The sequence below is a fragment of the Pteropus alecto genome, unplaced genomic scaffold, assembly GCF_000325575.1.
Source record: "Pteropus alecto unplaced genomic scaffold, ASM32557v1 scaffold25, whole genome shotgun sequence".
NCBI classification, from domain to species: Eukaryota; Metazoa; Chordata; class Mammalia; order Chiroptera; family Pteropodidae; genus Pteropus; species Pteropus alecto.
In genome coordinates, this window is record NW_006441955.1 from 35,469,058 (window position 1) to 35,490,208 (window position 21,151).

The window sequence follows — 21,151 nt, forward strand, 5'->3', positions numbered from 1 at the left end:
AGCAGGAAGTTTGTCTTCTCTAATTTCCTGTAGCAGCTCATACAATACGATGCAACAGTATAGTTCTTATGAGCCATGCTGTCCGGGTTTGATTCCTGCTTTACCACTTATAAACTATGTGACTTTGAGCAAATTACTTATTCTTTTAGTATTCAAGATTTTTATCTATAACATGGGGTTGATAGAGTAGCTACATCATTCTTATGAAGATTAATATTTGTAAAGCTCATAGAACTCACATTTTCCTCCTACTAAATTGTAAGGTCCTTAAGACTAGGAACCGATTCTTTGTATTGCTTAAGATACCCAGCATAGTCCATAGATATCATAGTTCATAATTTTATTTTGAAGGAATTTTTTGAATTATGGGATATACTCTGCATTTGCAGGTTAGCCATTTAGGATAAGAATCCTATTGAGAATCACTGTCTATACATACTTTCTTCCCTACAGTGATATTCAGACCCAGTTAGGACCAAATGCCAGACAGCTGCATGGTCCTGAACCTTGATAATTTTAGGCAGGAAGACTTGGGTGGGGATGTGGGATAGAAAGAGTTAGAGATCTACAAGTGAAAGTGGGAGAAAGTAGTCAACAGACAATGAAACAGTTCTGTTGTAGATGTTAGCATATTATTTAGGCCAAAAAAACTCTTAATGGGAGTTATAAATATCCCTGGAGCAGTCGAAGCTAATCACCACCCAAGCAGTGTCATTTGTTTTCTTTGAGCAACACTAAACCATGGAGCTTCTATGACTAGAGTTCTGTTGAGTGGGAAGAAGAAGAGTAAACAGAGCAATTTGGATGATTAGGAAAGAATACACCTTAATTGGCTGAGGGGCTAAAGAAGAAAAAAAATAGAGTACATTTTTACTCTCAGGCACTCACTGGCATTGCCTTATTTTACCTTTCCCTTCTAAATTTTTTATTATCGGTCTTGGGGAATTCCTGAACTGTGAGGGAATCTCTCAAGCTGGAATGGCAAATATTGATTTCATCCTATATGCCTCCTGATGTGTGATAACTGAGAAGGAATTCAATGGGAAAGCATGCTTTGGTCAATCATCAGTGCCTCCCTTAAATCCTAAGGAGAGGATTGCCAAGAGAGTCCATCCCCTGCATTGCCTCCTACACTTGAGACTGAACAAAAGACGAATGGATTATATGGGTAGTAGTTATGTGATTGATGCTATGCTGTTTAATTATATAGGAAAATACTTGTAATTGACATTTTTGCCTGATAGCCTTTAAATGTCAAACTCAAATGACCTCTGGTTCTATATCCACTTAGCTTGACTTTAATGGAAGATTTTTGTAATATGGCCCTTGTTGCAGCTCTGTTTTGCCCTTTAAATGAGATTTATGCTTGTGCCTTAGCTTCTCTTTAGTACACACCTAGTTTCTTATATTTACTTTTTTTCCTGTTAATTGACTTTTAGAACAATTTTGGGTTCACAGCAAAATGGAGGAGAAGCACAGATATTTCCCATATGCCCTCTGCCCCTACATAAATCATACCTTCCCCCATTATCAGCAACCTCCACCAAAATGGTATACTTATTACATGTGATGAGCCTACATGGACACATCATTATCACTCAAATAATATGCATTTAAGTTTTCTGCATGTCTTTTCATAACTTGATGGTTCATTTCTTTTTAGTGCTGAAAAATATTCCATTGTCTGAATATACAACAGTTTATCCATTCTCCTACTGAAGGACATCTTGGTTGCTTCCAAGTTTTGGCAGTTATGGATAGAGCTGCTATAAACATCCATGTTCAAGTTTTGTGTGGACATAAGTTTTCAGCTCCTTTGTGTAAATACAAAGGAGCATGATTTCTAGACTATATGGTAAGAGTATGTTTAGTTTTATAAGAAATCACCAAACTGTCTTCCAAAATGGCTGTACTTTTTTGCATTTCTACCAGCAATAAATGTGAGTTCATCCTCACAAGCATTTGATGTTAGTGTTCTGGATTTGGGCTATTCTAATGGGTAGTGGGATCTCATATTTGTTTTAATTTTCATTTCTCTGATGGCATATCAGGTGGAACATCTTTTCATATGATTATTTGCCATCCGTATATATTTTTTATCTTTTTCTTATATATCTTTTTTTTAAAAAAAGCCCACAGCACCTGGTCTTCCTAGGTGGTCTCCCATCCAAGTACTATCCAGGCCCGGCCCTGCTTCGCCTCTGAGATCAGTGAGATCAGGCATGTTCAGGGTGGCATGGCCGTAGGTATATATCTTCTTTTGTGAGGTATCTGTTAAGGTCTTTGGCCCATTTTTTATTTGAGCTGTTTGCTTTCTTACTGTTATAAGAGCTTTTTGATATTTGAATAACAATTCTTTATCAGATACATCTTTTGCAAATATTTTCTCTTAGGGTGTGACTTGTCTTTTTATTCTTGTGACAGTATTTTTCTCAGCAGAAATTTTTAATTTTAATGAAGTCTGACTTACTAGTGCTTTCATGGATTGTGCCTTTGGTGTCGTAGCTAAAAAGTCACCTAGGTTTTCTCCTATGTATTCTTCTAGTAGTTTTGTAATTTTGCATTTTATATTTAGGTCTGTGATTCATTTTGAGTTAATTTTTGTAAAGGATGTAAGGTATGTGTCCAGATTCATTTTCTTGCACATAGATATCCAGTTGTTCCAGCACCATTTGTTGAAAGTCTGTCTTCTTTCCATTGTGTTGCTTTTACTTTTTTATCAAAGATCGGTGGACTTTATTCATGTGGGTCTATTTCTAGGGCTCTCTGTTCTGTTCCAATTATCCATTTGTTCTTTCTCCACTACCACACTATCTTGATTAATGTAGCTTTAAAGTACGTCTTGGAAGTCAAGTATTGTCAGTTCTCCACCTTCGTTCTCCTTCAATATTGTTAGCTATTCTATTCTGGGTCTTTGCCTCTCCATTAAAACTTTAGAATCAACTTGTTGATATCCACAAAATAATTTGCTGAGATTATGGTTGAATTGCATTGAATCTATAGATCAAGTTGAGAAGAACTGACATCTTGACAATATTGAGTCTTTCTTTGATGAACATGGAACATCACTTCATTTATTTAGTTCTTTGTATTTTTACTTTAATGTTTTGTAGTCTTTTAGAAGGCACTTTTTCTGAGTCACTTTGGAAGTATTTTACAGTTTTCCTGTCATCTTGGATTCATTTGTTATTGTTCCTTTTTATATTTGGGTTTCTAAGATCTTTTTCCCCTTTTTAATATCCATGATGCCCAGCCAAATATGATTTCTGGTATTGCTAGCAAAATTATTCCTAGAGTTAACTTAAATCACTTGGTCCACATAGTTCACATCCATACTACAATACAACTGCTTTCTCTGAAGTTAGGACAAAAAGTCTTATTAACCATATAAAGGAAATATAAGAGAATTATAGTACATAATCTGTGCTTCCAAGGAGCTTGTACTCTAGTTACAAAACCAAAGTTAAACATGTGAAAAGTGGGACATTTAAAATGGTAATAATTCTACTGTTATGTCATAGAAGAGTACATGATTGTACTCCTGTGATTGGCTCAGAAATGTCTCTCATGCACATTACTTGATTAAAAAACAAAGGAGAGGAAAAAAAAATGATTGTACTCTTCTATGACATAATAGTAGAATATAAATTGTACAGACGATGATTTTGGAATTTAGGGAGTGATTTACATTAACAGGTTAGGGAAAACTTTATTGGGTTCATGGAATTTGAACTTAATTCTGAAATATGAGTAAATTTTAGATAAGAGATATTAATCCAGATTTCTTGTAGATGAGTTTCACAATACTTTGTCTCTTAATTTTTTCTTAAAAAAATCTTTTTATGAACTATTTCCTTTTAGTTCTATTTTCTATCTAATGTATTTATAATAAAACACTTGAAAGTGTGACATATTAGTTGCCTTCAATTTTCCATTTCTGTATTTTTGTCACAGGCATCCTAATTTTCAGCTGCTACAAGAAGGACAAAGGTATGGTTGAATCAGTATCATTTACCTTCTGTATATTCATATTAATAGAAACATTAAGGGTAAACCAAGTGATATGGGCTCTTGGACTCCCTGTGCTGATGCATTATGTAAGTGCCCATTCTAGCCCACACAAAGAAATATTTGCCTTGTACAGCTTTTTCTTTTGTGATAGTAAGATGACGTGTTTAATCTGTATGCTTTATCGTACAGCTGTTTCTACCAAGGAAGTCTAATTGAACCTGTTGAAATATGACACAAACAAAGCTTCCATCTGATATTATGATGCTTACTCAAATAAAGTGTGCCAATTACATTTGTTGAAAGGTTTTTATAGTCTTGTTTTATAGGATTTCAAAACAATATATCAATTATATAATTATTTGAAAGAGTATGTAAGCATTAATAGAAATTCCAAGTTGTGATTTTTTTTCTAAACTCTCCTCATGCTGTTGCTTGCCCAACCATAATCATCTCTCAGAACACATCCTTTTATATCCCAGAATAAATTTTCCTGGTTATTAGTTACTACTTTAGCTATGTGGACTTTAGCACAAGTGAGAGATATTTATTTATTGATGTATATATCTAATTTAATTTTCAAAGTAGTATAGAAAAATATAATTACCTTTAAATTCCAAGAGAAAGTATGAAATACATAAAAGTTTAATTGTTCTAATTTTTTTGAAATTGTACTCATATGATACAGGTCTCATGACTACAAAGGCTAGATTCTAACTAAAAACTGATACCTAATACTGAATATACATTGTCATCTTTTCTCCGTTCTAATCTACAGCCTCACTTTCAACTCTTTTTCTTCTTTTACACATGCCCCCCCATCATGCTTTTTTTTTTATTGCTGCATTATTTTATTTTGTTTTATTTTTAAAAAATATTTCTAAAAGTTTAATAGCCTTTTGGGGGAGCAGTTTTAGGTTTACAGAAAAATTACTTGAAAAGTAAAGAGTTCCCCTACAACCTGTCACCACCCTCTTTGTGCTTCTTGACCCAGAATCCTTCTCATCCAAACCCTTTAAAGTTCTATACGTGCATTTGCTTGACAGTAATTGCTCACGTGTCCTTCTTTATCTCAAGTTCTTATAAACAAAGCTACTCTTTGCTTTCACTTTTTCGTAATTCTTAATTCTTTTAAAAACCTAATCTGAAAATTGAAGAACTATAGTCAAATGGAAAACTGATATCTTTTATTGTTAGCATTATATTGTAACTCTGGATTTTCAAAAGAAATATCTTTCATCGATAAATTTTATTTTTCAAATTTATTTTCTTTTGTGCCATTTTTATAGTTTTTATTTTATGGAATGTTCTGTATAACTATCAACAAGCATTGGAAAATGTTTAGACATCTCTTACCTGTCAAAGCCTAAACAGAGTTCCTATTTTGTGTGTGTCCTATTATAAATATTTATTTATTTAAATTGAAAACCGCTAGTGAAGTTTTCAAAAGAAAACCCTTTTTTAAAAAAGGATAGATAAAACAGTTATAGAAATGGAGCAGCCCAAAATCAAAATAATTTAGTAGGATGGAATTATCAAGTGTGTGTTTTTCTTTTTAGTGTACTCTTTTAATACTTTTTAAACATTGGGGGAAAGACAAGGAAAGAAGAGCAGTATATCAAATAAGGTGTAGAGAAATGATGGAATTGTAACTTTCTTCTGAAGTGTGTGTGTGCAAACTTATATAAATATAAGCCTATAAATAAGGTTTTGCCTAGGGAATAAAAATTTCTTTCTCAGAAGATACAAAGTATAAATACTGTGGAACAATCTGCATTTCCATTATGGTCATTTTGTTTCTTTCCTTCTACAGTGGCCATTCTGGAGAAGAAGTACAGTTATGCAGTAAGGCCATTAAAACATCAGATATTGACAGTCCTGGAGATTTTGAGAAGCAGTATGAATCTAGTTCTTCTAGCACTCATAGTGACAGTAGCAGTGATAATGAGCAAGACTTTGTTTCCTCCATTCTATCAGGAAACAGACCAAATGCAACAGATATAAGGCCACAGCTGCACAAAAAAAGCATAATGAAAAAGAAAATTGGTCAAAAAGCTAACTTCAAGCAAGAAGACAAACAGCAGACAGTAATAGATGTCACTGAGCAGTTAGGCAATTGCAGATTAGATAATCAGAAGAAAGCTGCTGCTTGTGAACTTCCTCTACAGAAACTAAATACTCAGATTTTTTCAAATAGTCCTTTACAAGAAAAATTAAAAGCTTCAGAAATTGCTGAAAATAAATACAGTTCAGAAATAACTCTATTAGGCATAAGTAAGAAAAGTGCTGAGCATTTTAAGAGGAAATTTGCCAAATCAAACCAAGTTTCTAGGTCAGCTTCTAGTTCAGCGCAGGTGTGTCCTGAAGTTGCAAAGGCAAACTTACTTAAAGTTCTGAAGGAGACTTTGATTGAGTGGAAAACAGAAGAAACTTTGAGGTTTTTGTATGGCCAGAATTATGCTTCTGTGTGTCTGAAACCCTCTTCAGCCTCTCTGATTAAAGAAGAACTTGATGAAGATGACATAAACTCTGACCCAGGTAGTCATTCCCCTGCCTTGCAGAAATTTCAGGACAGCTTGGATGAGTCTTTGCCTTTTAGGGCCTCTGATACTGCCATTAAACCACTACCAAGTTATGAGAACTTGAAAAAAGAAACTGAAACATTAAACTTGAGGATCAGGGAGTTTTATAGAGGACGATACATTTTAAATGAAGAAACCACCACATCACAAGACTCAGAAGAGGTATGTCTTCATGAGAATAAGTTTTCCATGCTGCTAACATACGGAACACTCACCATAGCAAATCTTGGAGCAGGAAGAATACTGAAAAGATAATTGTTAAAATTTTAGAAAGCTACTTTAGTAAGTCCTTTGGTTTAAAATGCCATCTCCAACACTGGCATTACTATTTTACAAATAAGTTGAAGTTTGCCCCTGAAAATTTTCATTAAACTTTCAACATTTTTCTCTAATGTAGAAATAGCCTAAAATTGTAGAACATAGTTTTCATTAAACCTAGTCCTTCATATAATATGTAGAACTTCTGAAGAGACTTTGTTTTTTCTTTATTGGTATGTATTCTTTCAGATTTCTACATTCTTTCAGATTTCTACATGGAGTGTGTATCTTTGTGTTTTATTTCCAGTAGGACTCTATGCAGTGGAATGGACTTACTAGTTGAATGGTAAAATATTTGGATTGTATTTGGCAAACATGCCCATTTAAAATATTATAAATGAAAATAATACAGTAAAGGAGACTTATTGGGAAATGATGGACATAGGAGAAAATGGAAAGAGCATGTTGAGCTAGATCTAGATTTCAGTATCTGCTCCCATTTACTAAGCTGTATGAAAAGGTAGTTTCTTAAGTCTGTTTGCTCATCTGTAAGTTAGAATATAAATAGCTTCCCTTGTTCAGTTGTTAGGAATTTTAAAGATAATGTATATAAAGCATTTGTCACATTGCTTGACATATAATTGGTAGTCAGTAAATAGTATTTATATTTAGAGAGTGAATGTATACCACTGAGATTTAGGGAGATTTTTCAGCATCTCTATTTCTCATTTTTGCTTGATGTGTAGTTTGGGAAATGAAGTCATTTGGCATGAAGAGGAGTAGGCGATAGCCTTGTTTTTACCACAAAACTTAGTTACTAAAGATTTCCTGAGTAAATGTGGCTTTAAATTTAAGAACAGATTTAGACTTAAAGGGTAAAAGTGAACATATGGTAAAAAGTTAGACATTTCTTATATTTCCACAGAATGTTACCTAGCCCAGTACTATATTTGAAATCACTTCAACTGTATTTATATTGTTTGGAGGAACATTGATCTGTCAGTCAGCTGCATAAACCTACCTTGATTTATCATTTTTGCACTTATAAACTGTGACGAGGAAAAATTAATACCTGAGATTTGACTGTTCCTCTTTGAATAACATTTTAAAACTTTGTCATTGAAGTGTAATGCAAATAGTGTATAACTCACCGAATTACCACAAATGAACACTACCTAGGCCAAGAAATTTGAGTAAACCAGAGCCCTACTATGCCTCCTCCTAGTCATTACCTCTTTCCAAAATGAATGGCAATTATAATGGCATAGGTAAGTTTTGTTAATTTTGAACTGTATGTAAATGGATTCACACAGTATATATTTTCTTCGGTGTCCAATTTCATGCATCATTATGTTCGTGAATCATTTATATTGTTGCATGTAGTTTTAGTTTATTCTTTTATTGCTGCATTGTATTCCATTATAGAAATGTACCACAATTTATATTAATGAGCATTTAGGCTGTTTCAGTTTAGCGCTATTATAAACTATGCTATTGTTAACTTTTATATGTTTTTTTTCTAATGTGCACGCATTTCTGTTAGGTATATATCTAGGACTGGAATTTCTGGGTCGTAATGTATACAACTATACTAGATAATATACTAGATAATGCCAAGTAGTTTTCCAAATTGGTTGCGCCAGTGTATATTCCACTACCACTGTATGAGAGTTTCCATGACTCCACATTCTCACCAGTACTTGATATTGTTACTTTTCACCATTCTAGTGGTATTGTTATTTTGGCTATAATACATTTCTCTGATGATTAATGAACACTTTATTTGCTTATTGACTATTTGTATAGTCTCTCGTGAAGTCCCTGTTTGAGGCTTTTTTCCAATTTACCTACTTGGAATATATAGGTATTTTTTTTCTTATTGATCTGTAGGACTTCTTTATGTAATCAGGATTCAAGTCCATTTTTAGTTAGGTGTATTGCAAATGCCATCTTTCACTCTGAGACTTGCCCTTACATTCTCATTAATGGCATCTTGAGTCTAGTTTATTAATTGTTCCCTTTAGTGACTTCTTTAAGAAATCTTTGCTTAGCCCAGGTTGTTTAATCTTTTAGAAGCTTCATTGTTTTTCCTTTCACATTTAGATCTGCAGTTCATCTGGGATTGATTTTTGTTTATGGTGAGGAGCATAGATCAGATTTCACATTTTTTCTTTGGGGAAATGTATGCACATTAAAGTTTGAGAAGCACTATTGATTTTTTGTTTGATAGCTCATCCCATCAGTTAGGTGGAAGAGGTAGGTCAGAATCTCTCACCATAATTATGGGTTTATTATTTCTCCTTTTAGTTTTATGATTTTTTAATATTTTGAGACCATGTTATTGGATACAAATGTAAGATTGTAAGTCTTCCTAGAAAATTGAACCTTTAGCATTATGGAGTAACCTTTCTCTACACTGATTTTTTTTTTCTTAGAGTTGGCTTTGCTGACCCTAGCATTCTTTTAGTATTTTCAAGGACTATCTTTTTTAAAAATCTAGGCTGATAATCTTTATCCTTTATGTGGAGAATTTAGTCCATTTACATTTAATATCGTAATTGACATATTTGGGTTTAAATCTACCATCTCACTCATTGCTTATTGCATGTTTTGCCTGTTTTGTGTTCCTCTTTCTTTGTATTAAACATCATTATTGACTTTTTACCTTCTCTTAGCTTATTTTTAATACATTCTTTTGCTGATTGTTAAGTGATTACCCTAAGGATTAAAACCTGAATCTTGGTTTTATTAAAGTCCAATGTAAGTTAATACTTTTATTGCTTCCATGACAATAAAAACGTAGAAACTTTAACTCCATATACCCCTCTTATGTGCTCTTGTTGTGTACTTGTGTTCTCTCTACATTTTAAATCTTAGAAGATAATTTATGGTCAATATTCATTTGGATTTGTCCAATTAAATTACTCCTTCATTGTTTTTCCATTCTTCCACCTGGGATCATTTACCTTGGGCCTGAAGAATATCCTTTGTTTCTGTTAGTACCATTTCACTGATGATGAATTTTCTGTTTTTGTTTGTAACAAAAATTTTTATGTGACTTTACTTTTAAAAAATATTTTCCTGAGTATCAAATTCTAGATTAGCAGTTATTTTCTTCAGCCCATTGAAAATATTTCTTTGTCTTTTGTCTTCCATTTGTTTTTCTTATTGCTGTTGCTTTGAAAATATTGTGTTCTTTCTTTAGCACTTTTGAGACCTTTTTTTTTTTTTTGATTGCCATCAATTTTAGAATGCTTTGCGTAGGTGTGACTATGTTCTTTTGGCTGTTGTAATGAATCTGTGACTTCCTTCATCAGTTTTGGAATATTCTCAGTTATTATCTGTACAGATATTCTGTTTCATTCTCCTTTTCCTGTCTATCCAGGACTCCAGTTATGTTAGTCTTTTTCACTGTATCTTGTCTCATATTCTTTTGTGCTTTGTACTGTTTGTGCGGAGGGTATGGGCAAATTGTTGGGTGTGACTGTGATTTTTGGATATTTTCTAAGCATTCTCTCTTCAGTTATTTCTACTGTATTATATCTATCCATTGAGTTCTTTTAAGTGTTATATTTTTCAGTTTTAGGATTTTCATTTGGTTCTTTTATATAGTTTCCAATTCTCTGCTGAAATTTTCAATCTTGTCATTTTTCTTTGAATATATTCAACAGATTTATTTTAAATAAAGCTGATAAAGCTTCATTATCTGGATTTCTTAGGGGTTGATTTTTACAGGCTCACATTGCAGATTTTGATCATATTATTTTCTTATCGTTTTATTATGTGGCAGACATTATATATTAAAAATTATAGAGATAACTTGAGACCTAGATTGATGTTTATCTTCCTTTCAAATGGATTTGTTTGCTTCTGGTCAATGATTTGTAGCAGTCCCGAATCACTTTAATCCAGTCAGAAATTAAGATGATTTGAAGCTGGGCTTCGCTCCCTGTAAAGGCTAGTCTGTTTCCTAATCCTTCTTACTCCTAAAGTGTGATCCTGGTCTCAAGCTTGGGGAGGGTTGCTAGTGCCTCTTCCTTTTTGGCATGCCACAAACTCTTATATTTATTAGAAAAGCAATACTCAGATTCTCAGTATCTACATTGCCTCGTCCGAAATTAGTCAGTGTCCTCTCTGGAACTATCTTCTCCAAAATATAAGGCCATAATTCTCTACTGCTTTGTTAGCCCTCTGATGCTTTCAAGCAAATGTGGGTTTTTTCCCAGCTTTTTCATTTCTCAGCAGGAGGGAGGGGGGTTTGAATTATCCTGTCTGCCATTTCTAGAAGAGGAATTCTCCATTATATATTTATGGTATTTGCTAATTGTAATCTTTTAATCTCCTACATTTACATGGCATTTAGCAGTTAACAAAGTCCTTTTGTATATATTTTCTCATTTAATAAAGAAGGTATTAATATCCATTTTATTCAGATGGGAAAACATTCACAAAATAGGACAAATGACTCTAGCAAGTTAACATCAGCCTAATGACTGAATTGATACTAAAATTTAAATCTTCTCATTCTCAAGACTAGTTTTTATTCTACCGTATCACAGGTATAAACTTTTGTGTTTTAATGTTATTATTATCAAAGGAAGAATGTAAATTCATGATTTTGTTTTGCTTTGTTTAAAAATGTGATTCAGCATGATCCCGCCTTTCCACTGATAGATTCAAGTTCTCAGAACCAGATTAGGAAACGCATCGTACTTGAAAAATTGAGTAAAATGTAAGTATGTAATTGTCATTCTACTTTTACATATTTTAAAATTAACTTGGTATTTGTGGGTTCATAATTTATAGGTGTTATCCTTGAATTTTGAACAGTTTGAAAAATAATGTGAAAAGTTTACATGAATTTCTTCACCTGAGAAATTTAGATTTTTAATTTTTTGTGTCAAGACACGGAGGCACAAAATAAAAAGGAAGATTGAGATTATGGGGGTAGAAAACCAAGCTACCTAACTTCCACTTAATAATCCAATGCAGTCAGGGAAAAAATACCAAAGGTAGACCTATTTAAATACTGATTTGTGGTAAATGTGTCACATCAGTTTCACATGTGAATAAGACTTCATAAAGTTTTAACGGTCTATTAACTCACTCTGCATACATAGTCATAGAAGCATTTCACACTCAGCAACTTGAGTTTTTGTTCAACTCAACTTTGCACTTTAGTTTTAAGCTTCTTGTGGTGGAAATTACTATTCTTGTAATTAGCCCAGTCATAAGTGACATTTAAAAATCTCAATCTTGGTTTCTTTCTCTTTCAAAAGGAGCTTAAAAATCTTTTTTTCTAGCAGCGTGAGAGCTCTCTTGAACTTATCAACCTGCATTTTCTTTCTTTAGCAGAAAACATGGAAAGTTGTGTTCAGTCATTGTTTAAGGTGTCGTGCATATAGAGAAGCCTTAATTTGATAGTAGTTCAGAAATTAGAAAAACATATTTTTGGAAGCCATAATATTTTTGAACAGCTTACTCCTCTAAGTTTTGCATTTCAAATAATAAATCTTTAAATTAATATTTATTGAGCCCCTGTTATATGTTAGGGTTTTCATATATAATAAATCTATTATTAGTTTTGCCTTTTTTACATTCCTCATACTTGTATATTTGTTTCTGTTAAATACTGGGTTAGAAAACAGTCACCATCTATATATTTGTAGGACGAAGATATCAGTCCTTTAGTTACATAGGTTTTGAAAGTGAGAATGGATTATCTATACTGCTATGTAATCAGTAGATAGGGATTTATCTGAAAATAGTTTTATAGAATTTTAGCTAATAAAAATACCCAATTTAAGACCACATAGACATGTCATTGAAGAAATTCTATTCCTTCTGGGTTTTGGCTGTAACAGAAGATATCAAAAGGACCCCTGCAGGAAGACCAAAAATTAATATTAGCACAAGAACTAAATTTGAGAAGAGGTGGAATAACTTAAAGAAACACACAAAAGAACGCTGAAAACAAAATAATTGTGACAGAGAGGTTTTTTGATTGGTTAGAAAAGCAGTTGAGTTTTTTTCTTATAAAAGTTTTTTTTGTTGTTTTTTTATTGGAACAAACCAACTTTAAAAGGACTTTTTTAGATAATCAAAGAAAACGAAATAAGTACTGAATGTGAGATGAATTAAGGAATTGTTAATTGGTTAGGTATGATAATTTTATTGTGGTTATATTAGAAAATACTCTTCTATTTAGATATACTTAAGGAAATATTTAGATGTCAAGTGACATAATGTCAGGGATTCACTTTAAAATATTACTGCCAAAAAAAAGAAACGCAGTATATGTAAGAAAATATTGGGAGGTTGAATCTGAGAATAGATATATGGGATTATTATGGCTATTGTATTTTGGAACACATTTGAAGCTTTCATAAGTTTTAAAAAAGAAAGGCAGTACATGCTATTGCAGAAGATATAGGCAGTACAAAATGGTATATAGAAGTGAAAATATTCAGCAATAGCTACAATTCATATTTTGATGTTTATCCTTGACATATGTGATATATGTGGTATATGTGTATTAATTCTCTTTAGTTCCATCTGTTATAGTATAAACCTGGAAGAAATGAAACATATTTGTATATCCTATGGATTATGTACAATAGCATTATGTAATATTTGTTTTTATAAAAATGAGATAATACTACATATGCATTTTTCACTTACATTTATCATGGATATCTTTGCACATTAAAGAAATAGATTCACATTATCATCTTAAAGGCTCTATTGTGTTATATGGGTATATCATAATTTATTTAACCAATCTCCTATTGATGAACATTTATTTCCATTTTTTTCACTACTAAAAATATTTTTGCAACAAGCATCTTTTTATGTTTATCTGATGATTTGTTTAGGATAAATTTTTTCATAGTAAAACTATTGGGTCAAAAGAGTATATATATATTTAAAATGTCAATATATATTGTCAACTTGCTTTCTAGAAATGTACCAATTTTCACTCCCACTATTTAATAAGGAGGGATTTAATAAGGAGAAATATGCCACACTCCCCAATTTGACCATTTGGGGGACAATTCCTCTGGCTTTATGTTCTTTATATTTGGTCTAATATTTGAAAGTAAAGAGATAGGAAAAACTAGAGATAAAAATATAGATAGCCAAATAACATTTTTATATTTTAGTGTCTCACACTGTAGTATAGACTACAAAGTGGAGTATGGGGTTATTATAAAATATTTCCTTATAATTTCTTACCAGTCATAACCTAGCTTAACTGCCTCCACCCAAGTGCCATTATTACCTAAAGAATATCCAGATGTAGGTAAGACCCAAAAAAATCTACATAATTAAATTATATTTTAAAAGAAATGTAATTTTTTTATTTTCAGATTGCCTGGACTTTTAGGGCCTCTTCAGGTTACATTAGGAGATGTTTACACACAACTTAAAAATCTCATCCGAACTTTCAGGTCGGTATAAATATTATGATTTTCCTTCTCAGTTATTTTGACTTTAATGTGGTTCTCTTGTAGAATCCAGTGGTAAACTAAGGCATGAAGAAAGTGAGTGACTTTCAGTGTCTTAGATCTAAATACAGTTGTATTTTCTCCTCCACTAAACATTACTTTTTTGTTAAATGCAGTCCCTTATTTGCTCAAACCTTGATATTTAGCTTTGAATAGTTAAATTATAGAACAGCCTAAAACTAAGAAGGAAAATGATATTGAGACACAAAAGTGGTTAGCAAGCAATATCTTGGATCTTAGTGAATTAGTAAATATGTATCAGATGACCAGCACTGTGCTAGGTACTGTGGGCAATACAAAAGAAGCATTATGGCCAACCTTAAGGAAGAACTCTCCTGTGAGAGGGTAAGGTGATCACAGTGAACAGTACAGAACAGTGGGTAATTTAATATGGAATTGTTTGCAACAGATTTAAAGTGATAAGTACAAAGAAAGGAAGAATAGAAAATACCATTTGTGGAGCAGTTGATGTAAAAGTATTCAGCCAGGCTAGGATGCTAGATTCTCTACGAAGAAGCATAGGAATGAGCCTCTAAATACTTATTAATAGAGGTGTACCAAATACACATTTGGCCAAATGCCAGTGACCAATACTAAAATTAATATTTGTCATTGGCTAAAGCCAGATAGCACCAACATAGAATAAACTAGGATAGAAGAACCATTTCATCCAAAAAGTTAATTATCATGATGGTTTATTATTATCAATAGTAGTAGTAAGGTTTTAAACGTTTAAAATTATAGTACAGAAACAATTTCTTGGCACTGTCAGCTGTTAGATTTCTCTTGCAGTCACTGTACTGTATATCGGTAATACCAAATAGACATTGTCTTTCAGCTAGCACATTAAAAAACATCACTAACCTTTTCGTGTGCCAGAGCAGTTCAGGAAAACATTTTTTCAATATGGTATTTACTTGAAGGAACTAGGATTCATAGTTTAAGCAAATCTCAAAATTCTTCATCTTCAGATACTGAAAAGGATCACGTGTAACACTTTACATTTAGATATTTATCCTTCATAGACTCAAGATATAGGAGTTGTCTTAAGCCATGTTTGTAGTCTTTGTTGTGAAGTTTGACTAAACAAAATGTATGGGGTACCTCAATTTCCTCTAACAGTTTTGACTTAACATTTTTTATTTTGATTAGAGATTTGGATTATCGCATATCTGTTGTTTACATAATTGTGATGTTTTTCCAACTCATGATATTTTGAAGTGACTTTTTTAAATTCATCATCATAAGATGTGAAGAATTCCCCAATAGAGCTTTTTCTTGAAAGACCTATGACTTAAATGGAAGTAATTAAAATTTAAATACAGTTCTCAAAAGTTATTTTTTAATGTTATAAATGCTAGTACATAATACAGTTCTGTAAAGATCGAATTATGATAAAATCTAATCATTCTCTTACATTATTTAAATTTTTATAAACTAGTTTTTCTAAGATATATTTTTGAGAAAGTATTCTATTTAATATTCAATAGTATTAACTGTCAATCTTTTCCTAAATAATGAAAATTTTTACTCTGTTTTATACATAAAATTATGTTTTCATAAACATTAATTACTGCAGCATATTTTTCTGTTGGCTGATAAACATATAAGGACATTTTTCAATATTTCATCTAAATGTTTATATTTGAAAGTGAATGTTCAGGTAATAACAGTAAATCTGAATGACATGATTGTACTAATTACTGAGATTGTTACATTCACTAGATATCATGGAAGCTGTGCAATCACAAGATCATTTATCACATATAAGTTTAAGAATGCCAGAAATGATTATCAGACTGGCCTATGCTTTTAGAAGACTGAGTAAATGCTTTGCCAAAAAGAGAGTTTTGTGTCAAATACCAAGACCAAAGTTGAATTTCTCTGCGTCTCAATTAGTGATGAAGAGAGAGAACTTGATTTTTTAGATGCTCTCTCTTCCACTAATCCCAGAACCATACATTCAAAAGAAAAAAAAAAGATACTTTTCAACTGTCTACATTAATGAAAAAGTTTGAATAGATATATACAGTGTGGAAGCACTGAAGTTTAGGATTTGTTCAGGATTTTTCAGGATGTGAATATCATATTAACAGAAAAGTTAGCTGAGGAAAGATGAAGACCAGGTGCTCCCCTGTTTCACTGATTTTTAAAGAGCTTCCCATATAGTTCCTTGCCAACAAGAAAGTCACTGAAGATTTATCAGAATAGATATTAGAATAAGCCTTTGGTTCTTGAACTACAAATATGAATTTTGTACTTCAGATTTTGCTCTACTCATTTAGAATAGATTAACAAGTAATTTAATCTACTTCGACTGTATTTTCTAGAACTGTTTTTCTATGGATCTAATTGCATATCTTCTATTTTTAAAAAAATTACTCTGAGGTTCTCAGAACTTACTAGAAGCCCATTGGAAAGATGTTAGGCTACAGCTGCAAGATTGCCCCATTATTACTTTCATATGCCCTCGGAATTAAGGTACTTCAGGTTGGAAATCACCGTCCAGGCTGTTGTTTTTGGTCTTTTGCTATTGTTTGGTCATTAATTACTGTGTGCCAGGTGGTAATTTACATATATTATTTAATGTGCAGAAAATAGTGTTATCCTCATTTTACAGATAAGATGAGAGATTAATCTCTCTTAAATCACACAACGAGTAGTTGGGTTTAGACCACCAAGTTTAAGTCAAGAGGATAGGTCTTAAGTGTTCTCTCCATAAAAAAAAGAAAAGAAAAGAAAGAAAATGATAACTATATGGTGAGGTGGTGGATATGTTAATTAGCTTGGCCGTAGTGATCATTTCACAATATATACATATATCAAAATATCAAGTTGTACACTTTAAGTATATATAATTACTATGTGTCAATTATACCTTAGTAAAACAAACAAACAAAAAATAGAAATCTACCATTTGTTGTCTTGGTAGTCATTAGTATCAGAAATGTAAAAAAAAAAAAAAAAATGTCATTTCATTTATCACTTCTCTAGGCCCCAAGAAAGAACTGTACTGAAGACGGTTCTGTTACCTATGAAACAAAGCCTCTGTGACACCTGTACTAGCCAAGACAGTAGTCACAGTGTTTATCAGTCCTTTAAGAGGTAGCTAACAGACTACAGATATGAGGAGACTCAGATGTCATTTTCCTTTTGTAAACTATTATTTTATCACCTTTTTCTGTCATTCCTGTTGTGTAAGTTTTTTCCAGTTTCTGCATTATTTACATTAAAATAAAGCCTAGAAAAAACGATATGTCTGGGATTTCAAAATTATCCAGGTTAACCCCAAAGTTATGCATTATTTTAGTGTAGGAGATGTTATAAAAACCATGATGTTAATTTATTTTTGAAATCTTTACTACCTACAGGTCAAAGTCTATAACTTTAATAAAAATTGCTTAAATTGACTTTGCTGCTTTTTAGGGAAATGTCAGTTACTTAAAATACAGAATGACCTCTGGTAAGATAACTCATTGGGGGATCTTCAGATTCTGGCAGGACAACTTCAGTAACTATGTGACGTTGTAGGCTAGAGCTTCTAAGTGAAGTCTGAAAAAATGCCATAGTGATGACTGACTAGTATTGAGAGATCTTTTCAGTCAATACTAGCAGTGGAAAAGAGTTGACATAAATAACCATATCCTTCTCTTTGAAATGATAATCAATAATAGGAACTTGTAGAACAGTGATTCTCAAGCCAGTTGTGCATCAGAATTACCCGGGGAGCTTTTAACAACTACAGATGCCTGACTCCACCCCTAGAGATTGAGTTTCATTTGGTTAGGGTTGGGCTCAGACATTAGTATTTTTTAAAAGCCCCCCAGGTGATTCTTATGTGCAGCCAGAGTTGAAAGCCTGTTAGCCTGTTAGAACTTAAACAGAAAGCAGCTTTTTCAGCTCTTTGTAGAATCTTTCCCCAGTGAATAGAGCTGTCTTTTCCACTGAATTGCATCACAGTCATTTATCTGGAATGTTACATTGATTTACCTGTCATAGTGGTTCCATCAGAAGTTGCTTGATAATGATTCACTGTCCTCATTGTTTAATCAAGATACTTTTCTAAATCTGGTTTGAATGAAAATTATATCTTGACACAAAAGTCCTTTTTTTCTTTCCTTTTTTTTTTTTTTAGGTGAGGCAACCCTAGGTTGACCTCACAGATTGCAAGGACCCTGTCAGTTTACAATCCCTTATTTTTTTATTTTTTAGCCTACAGCACCTGGTCTTCCTAGGTGGTCTCCCATCCAAGTACAAACCAGGCCCAACCCTGCTTAGCTTCCGAGATCAGACAGGATTTGGGCTTGTTCAGGATGGCATGGCCATAGACACAAAAGTCCTTTTTAAATTTCATCAGTGATGAATCAAGGCATTTTTCTTAATCTGTATTGAATTTCAAATTATATTTTGAAACTCTTTTAAATGTTTTCTATCAAATATTTGTTTTCATTTTTGAATTATCACTCAGACAATAGTAAATATATTCATTTAGCCTCTGTGCTTGAAATTATTTTGACTCAGCAAAAGGAAAACTATAAGAACATGTAATATTTTTCTGGTCTGCCACTAGAAGTACTTTGAAGTGAAAACAAAGACCTTGTCATGTTTTTCCAGTGCCTAAAATAGTGATATAGATAGAGCAGGAACATAATACATTTTTGCTGAATGAGTAAATGAAGTCATGAAATCTTAAATTTATGTTAACTTTGGAGGATTTGAATAAAATAGAGAAAGAAATTCTACTTAAATACATTTAAGAAATTCTACATAAATACATTTTTTTCTTGCTTATCCTTCTTTGACCTTTTTTGGTTATATGCTAGATTCTGTTTTAGTTGCTATGAACAAAGCAGTGAACAAAACAGACAAAATTCCTTCTCTTACAGAACTATACTAATGGAGAAGATATGTAAAATCTTAAAAACAATATATACATTACGATTGGTAGTGATATGCCCTTTCCCAGGTCACTCTCCTTCTTTTCTCCCATAAGAAGGAAGGGGGATGGTACTGAGGAGGGAGGAAGTTGTGATTTTAAATAGGCTGGTCAGGGACAACTTAATTGAGAAGATGCCATGTGTATAAAGATCTAAAAGTTGGTAAGGGAGCAAGCTATCTTGCTATCTGTGAAAACATATCAGGGAACAGCAGGTGCAAAGACTCTGGAGTCAGAGTAGGCCTGATGTGTTCACAGAACATAAAGGATGTTGGTGAGGCTGGAGAAATGAGCAGAGGCAAGGGTTCAAAGAGATACAGTCAGAAAGGTATAGGTTAGGGAGTGGGCATGGTATAGATTATATAGGTCTGTAGCCATGTTTCTTCTTGGACTTCTACTCTGAGATGGAGAGCACTTGGTAGATTCTGAACAGAGGAATGACATGATCTGACATACATTTTTAACAGCATTACTCTAAGTGATGATTTGAGAATTACAGTAAATAGGCAGAGGCAAGAAGACCTTTTAGGATGCTGTTTTAGTAATCTAAGCAAGAAATGATGTGGACCAAATGATGTGAAAGCAATGGAGGTCATAAATAATCAGATTCTCTTTTGAAGGTAGAACCATCAAGGTTTGATTACTGGTTGGACATAGGATATGAAGAGAATCGAGGTTAACCATAAGATTTTTGGTCTGAGCCACTGGATTCTGGAAGGATTGGATAGTCATTTACTGAGATGGGTCTGTCTGCAGGAGGAGCAGTTTGTGTGGGAAAGATGCTCAGTTTTCGCTGTACCAAGTTTTGAGATGCCTATTATACATTCAAGTGGAAATGTAAAGTAGACCATTAGATATAGAAGTCTGGAATTCAAGGAAGAGGTCCAGACTAGAGAAAATAAATTCAAGAATTGTTAGCCTATAGTTATCTAATATTTAAAGCTATGAGATTGGATGACATTTCCAAGGGAATGAGCATATATAGAGAGAGGGGATGAGAGACCAAAGGGCAGTGTACCTGGAACAATCCAAATTTAAAGGTCTGAAAAGGAGTGCCAGTGAGAGGGAGGGAAATCAGGCAAGTGGAAACCAGGTGAAGAAAGTGTTCCAAGGAGAATGAAGTGATCACTTGTGTCAAATATTGCTGATGGATTAAGGTGAGGACTGAGAACTGTCCATTGAATTTGACAACTTGGACGTCTTTTAAACATTGAGTCCTCACAAGAACCCTATGAGGTAGGTAGTACTATTGTTCCTGTTTTACTAAATTAAAAAAAAAGTTTTACAGCCATTGAATGTGTCCAAGGTAAAACACTACTAAGTGACATATCTGTGTATTGAACCCATGTCTGTCAAACTTTTTAACCACTATATCGTACTTTTTATATCTTCCAGACTTTTTAAAAATTTTTACTATGGAAAAAATTCATATTAACAAAGATACTTTTTAACCACTATATCGTACTTTTTATATCTTCCAGACTTTTTAAAAATTTTTACTATGGAAAAAATTCGTATTAACAAAGATACACATATTCTCCACTCAGAATTAATACATTTTAATATTCTGTAGTATTTGATTCAGATGTACATTTTTAAGTTAATTCATTTGTTTAATAAAGTAATTGAACGCCTACTGACAGGCACTTGTTCTGGGTACTTAGAATAAATAGGTAAAGAACATAAAGATTCCTACCTTCAGGGAAAACAGACATTAAACAATAATTATGTTAGAAAGTGATAAATGGTACAGGAAAAAAGAAAAATATAGAGAGGGTAGGTAAGGAAGTCAGAAATTTGGGGCTGGAAGGTGGAGAGAGAGTTTCACTTTTTAATAGGGTGGTCCAGATGGGCCTGAA

The 21,151-nt window shown here is 32.7% G+C and overlaps 1 protein-coding gene and 2 pseudogenes across 2 annotated transcripts in view; 1 reads left to right on the forward strand and 2 right to left on the reverse strand.

The window, feature by feature from the left end:
- Positions 1 to 21,151, forward strand: part of RPAP2 (RNA polymerase II associated protein 2) — a 78,682-nt gene that overhangs the window by 21,299 nt on the left and 36,232 nt on the right. For both annotated transcript variants that reach the window (XM_006919409.3, XM_025051920.1), the window contains 4 exons: positions 3,955 to 3,990; positions 5,822 to 6,752; positions 11,498 to 11,580; positions 14,219 to 14,299. In XM_006919409.3, the coding sequence (XP_006919471.2) occupies positions 3,955 to 3,990; positions 5,822 to 6,752; positions 11,498 to 11,580; positions 14,219 to 14,299 (1,131 nt within the window). The remainder of the gene's footprint in view (positions 1 to 3,954; positions 3,991 to 5,821; positions 6,753 to 11,497; positions 11,581 to 14,218; positions 14,300 to 21,151) is intronic.
- On the reverse strand, positions 2,131 to 2,248 carry LOC112485826 (annotated as a pseudogene).
- On the reverse strand, positions 18,567 to 18,686 carry LOC112485849 (annotated as a pseudogene).